Raw genomic sequence first — 5,300 nt, 5'->3', positions numbered from 1 at the left:
CATGCGACGGAGGGTGGATGCATGTATCCTCGCTAACGGAGGACATTTTGAACATTTCCTTTAACAAAGAGTTTGAAGTCATGCTGGTAGGTTCTGTTGCTGTATGTTTCCATTCCATGATTTATGTGATTTGACGAGAAGTAATAAAATGAGCTCTAACATGGAAAGTAAGCGTTTCCGGACACATGTCCACATAACTTTTTTTTTTGTCTTTGTGTGTGAGAAATGTTTCCTGAAAGTTTGGCCGTACCTCTTTGTAACACCCTATATAACTGCTGTACTCTGTCTAGGTGTATGCTTTCCTCTTAAGTAGAGGAGGAGGAGGCTATGACAAAATACAAAGTGTAGCATTGGCACTACAGCTTGCAGTGTGTGTGTGTGTGTGTGTGTGTGTGTATGTGTGTGTGTGTGTGTGTGTGTGGCAGCGGCGCTGTAGCTTAGCTAGCGATTAGCGGCAGCTTGCGCGGAGTCGTGACACTTCCTGATGTGCTAATGGTGTGCAGTGATGTGGGGCCCTACCCCCTCGTCCTTGTTCCCAGCAGGCTCGCTGGCGGGCTGCGGCGCCGCCGCGGCCGCCGCAGCGGGGGCGGGCGTCGGCGTCGGGGGCGGCGTCGGCATCGGCGGCGGCATCGGCGGCGGCGTGGGTGGCGGCATCGGCGTCAGCGTGGGCCACCACCAGCCGGGCGCGGGCAACCCGCTGGAGTGGACGGGCCAGGTGACGGTGCGCAAGAAGCGCAAGCCCTACTCCAAGTTCCAGACGCTCGAGCTCGAGAAGGAGTTCCTCTTCAACGCGTACGTCAGCAAGCAGAAGCGCTGGGAGCTGGCGCGCAACCTCAACCTCACCGAGCGCCAGGTCAAGATCTGGTTCCAGAACCGGCGCATGAAGAACAAGAAGAACAGCCAGCGCCAGGCGGCGCAGCAGCAGCAGCAGCAACAGCAGCAGCAGCAGCAGCAGCAACAGCAGCAAGCGGCCGCCGGCGGGGCGTCGGCCGCCGCCAACGGCCACCAGGGCCACCAAGCGCACCACCACGCGCCCCCCAACGGCGCCGTCGCAGCCCTCAAGCACCACCAGTGACCCGTAGCGTTCTCTGGGGTTGTGTTCGGCCACCACCACCACCATCACCACCAGCAGTTCCACCACGGCGTCGCCACCTAGGCTGACGGTGTCCACGGAATTGACTGGCGTATCTGCCCTAGGCAGTCCCTCTTCTCTTCCTTCCTCCCAACTGGGAAAATTTGGAACTGTTCGCATCGGTCCCCATCTTGCAGAGTGCGTGTCCAGCTAAAACAGTGCCCACTGTTGTTTCTTACCAACATCCTGACGAAGGATTTTCTCAAGCAACAGCAACAAGAACTCACATCCACTCAGACATATATACTTGGTCGTCCAAAGAACTCATTTACTTCTGGTGATATGAGAAGTGCCAATGGAGCAGTCCTGGTACTGCAACAGCAATGAGGAACAAAGACTAAGCTATGCTAAGCACTTTCTGAAAGAATCCATCACCACTCCGAAAACATCCTAACAAACTGGCTATCAAGTAAGAGACAGTCTTCCATTTAGATGCACTCTTTCTTGTAGCATGGCACAGTATTCACCCACTGTTTTCACTACCACTAGCAACGTAAAGGGAAGGAGATTATTAATACAGTCATGAAGATTCTACTGCTAATTCCCAGAAACACGTTGGCAGAGTGCTCTGCAGTTTGGAAGGGGGAGGGGGGAGGGACCACGAATTTGGCCGAAAACAAAATTTGCCAACCCCAGAGACGGTGCTACGACGTAAATTCACATCATTCTGCATCTAAACCGACTCTAAACTATCTGAAGAAGCGGCAATCAGCCGGCTACCGCTCTGGTAACAAAGAAATGCAGTGGATACGTGAAATGCGTATCATATGCCATGTCCTTTTTGCAGCTGCAGTTGTTCTGACGAACTTTTACTGCTGAAAATCTCAGAGCTGTCGCCCATTTTTGTGTGAAATGAGTTTCTGGTGTATTTTTCCATCGACGGGACAGTATTCAATTGTCAAAAGCAGAGTCGTCCAAAATTTATCAAGTCTCGCAAAAAGCTCCTGCTAAAGTATGGCGAGAGCGCCATCTCTTTTCCCCTGTCTCGTAGTCAAAGCGAAGTGATGTGGCGGACTCTCATGATGTGAAGTTCTAAATACGTTTTGTGCACAGTGATTACCCAAATTACCTGGAGAGAGGAAGATGGAAGTGGAAATAGGAAGTGTTCTGGCAAGTACCTTTACCGCACTGGGAGGAATCTTTTCTGTGTGTTTCTGAAGAAAATAACATTCGTCTGATCTCGGTAAGGGAGGAGCGACATTATGCGTGTGAAATTTATGGATCCAATGCTGTTTCCATCACAAAACTACCGCTGATGGTTTGATTGTCATACTTAACCGAAAAGTTGCTAGCCGTTCAAGCTCTGCTACGTTTCCACTGACGTTTTAGAAATATGAAGAGTTCAGGCTGTACATACTACCAACTTTTTAATATCTGAAATTGGTGTAGACTTTCCCGTATTCTAAGGAAGTCTGGTATCCTGCCTGTGGGTAAAGTGCGTTGGAAAATAGTTGTTGTGCTATTTGTTGTTTGTAGGTGACAATGATGATGACAGAACTTGTGTTACGGTAAAGGTTGCCACCAAGTGGATGAGTTAAAAGTATTACTTTATACCTACAGACTGAGGAACAGTACAGACTCTCCACTGGAACTTTAGGTGCTTTCGTACCTTTAGTTTAAAACCTTTTTAGGCTACCTGTACTGAATGAAAATAATGCATTTTTAAGGATAGTAGTCTTGGAATGTTCTTCCAAAAGGAAAAGGAAACACGTATTGTAAACTTTTAGTGATTACAACACTCGTTTTTGCATAAAAATGCTGTAACAGTTTTTTGAAATTCTGTAAATGTGTAGACCGACATTAGTAACAATCTAAATGAAGGAACTTTGTAAATTAAGGGCTCTTACCTGATGCTGAAATGACGTAGAAAGGCCTTGTATTCTTTGTGTCTATATGTCCTATGGAAAATCACGACTGTACCCTAAAACGTCTCTCAGTGTTTATCGTTCATCATGTTCGTGATTCGTGATCGTAGAGTAAGTCATTTTTGGTGTCCTTTTAAAATAAAACTTCGAACTTACGTAGGAATGAAACCTACAAGTAGAAATATGAATAACTTTTTGCAAGGGAGACACATGAATTTAGCTTGAGTTAGAATTCCTCCTTGAAGGAATGACCCATTGTTGTAAAAAATGAAAGAAGACGCAGACATATTTTGCTGATAGTAAATTTTGGGCCATCCATTGATGCAGAACCTTTTTCCACTTGTTTCCAAAAGTGAAAAATTTATCGCCCCTACCTGCAGTTACTATGTTTCTGAGCTTTTCACACAATTTCATTCGAACACCAGATTTAACAGAATAGAAATCATCCCCAGTCAGAAGTTTTGTCTGAGCTCTCTCACTGTCTTGCCAGATAATGCATAATGTTGTGTTAATAATTAATTTCTTTCCATATTATAACGACTCTCAGTAGCAACTACATGCCTTCACTGTTTGCAGAGAGACTGAGGAGTTCTGCATCTTAATCTTCAAAATGGAAGGTATCTTCATTTACAAAAAGAGAAACTGTAGAACTTCTTTTATAAACCACTGTTTTATGTGCAGGATAAATTGCCGCATTCGCTATTGCAGTATTTTAAGTGACCTACCAGTTACCTATAGAAATATAATTCGTTTTCGGCTTTGTTGTTATTTTCGTAAGTATCTACATACGTTTAAATTCAGACACTATTTCTTTTCATGGTTACTTCGGTTACGTTACGCAAGACATTGTTCATGTTTCAATATATTGATTTGCTGTATAGCTCCTGTTGGTACTTAGTTTGTTTCTGAAAATGAGTCTGTTTTACCTGATATTTGTTGTTCTATTACATTTGATTGTGTGAAGATTATTTGGTCATGAATAAATGTTGGCACTGTTTGTTTTTAAGAGATGTTTGATTCCGAATTAATTGGATGGTTATGTATGTGCAATAACATTAATTTCATGTTCCCACAGTTGAACTGAATATTCACATTATTCTCTTAGTTGTAGATATGTTATAGAAAAAGTAATATATGGAATGTATGACAGTGGAATAACTGTAAAGACCTGGAATCAGGCACTGAAACACTCCTTCCGTCATATTTTTTAAGACGTAAATTTGAATGCTTGTGTCCTTTGTTTTTTGTTCACCTCAAAAACAACTGTTGTTATACTTACTAAGTTTACGAGCGTATGTGTATTTTATACATATTTGTTTTCCCTTGTATTTGTATTATATAATCATATTGAAAGAAAAATGTGGAACTTTTTAATATGCATCGATATTTTTTGTATGTTACACATTTGCTACAGGAAGCAACTACTGTTATAATTTTTTTCCGTGTATTTAATATGCACAAAGTTGTTTTTGTCAATGTATATTGTAAATAAAGGAACCTTATTTACAATTAAACGTCCTTTGTTGGTGCATAGCACAGGAGACAGAAGTTTCACTGTTTATTGAGACATCAAAAATATGCAATGACTGTATACATAGTTTCATTTTATCCAATTTTGGTTTGTATACATATTTTCATTTCATCATATTTTAGATGGTTTATAAACTTCCAGCTGTTTAGAAGTTTGAGTTATAGATGTAATCTACGTTTGTGTTTCACAGCTGCAACATCTAAAGAATTGTCTTCTGTTCTTTGTGGCGGTTATTCTCTGAAAAAGAGAGCAATTCGCCGAGTGTGACTCAGCATGGTGCTCTGACCTGAAGTAAGTGAATTTATGGATATGGTCAGCCTTAGTTTTTTAAATAGAGTACGTTTATTTTGTTTCTTAGGGCATATATGTAGTTGGATGATTATGGATAATAGTGAGGTAGCACTTAAGGCAAAATATTCAGAGAAAACATAAGGACTAAATGTAAAACAACAAAATACCTGTCACTCTATACACAGCATACACCATTCAGCGATATCAGCTTCTGAAATACACAAATTTAGTGTCACTAAAAAATAGCAATCTTTGTTACTCTCGGAACTTTGAAATTTAATGCCATGTCTAATGACTGGATCGTTTCTAATATATTTATGCGAACAGTAATTAACAATATGTCTTTCAAGGATGAAATACGCACCAAAGACACCCACGAGAGAAGTAAAAATATTTTGCTAGCGAGTGCAATGCAGTACACATTCTAATTTTCTGGTGCAGACTTCAAAGAACCTCTCATTTCTGTTTCCCTCATCACTAC

General features: G+C 42.0%; 1 protein-coding gene across 1 annotated transcript; it reads left to right on the top strand.

Moving 5' to 3' along the window:
- The first annotated feature begins 505 nt into the window (after nt 1-505).
- Nucleotides 506-4,529, top strand: LOC126293227 (homeobox protein abdominal-B-like). Its single transcript, XM_049986348.1, has one exon. It carries the CDS (start codon nt 506-508, stop codon nt 1,073-1,075), a length of 570 nt encoding a protein of 189 aa, XP_049842305.1. The 3' UTR covers nt 1,076-4,529.
- Nucleotides 4,530-5,300: the final 771 nt, after the last annotated feature.

Source organism: Schistocerca gregaria, chromosome 10, assembly GCF_023897955.1.
Source record: "Schistocerca gregaria isolate iqSchGreg1 chromosome 10, iqSchGreg1.2, whole genome shotgun sequence".
In the NCBI taxonomy this organism is placed as follows: domain Eukaryota; kingdom Metazoa; phylum Arthropoda; class Insecta; order Orthoptera; family Acrididae; genus Schistocerca; species Schistocerca gregaria.
The sequence above is the reverse complement of the archived record's forward strand: the minus strand, read 5'-3'. Positions and strand labels throughout refer to the sequence as shown.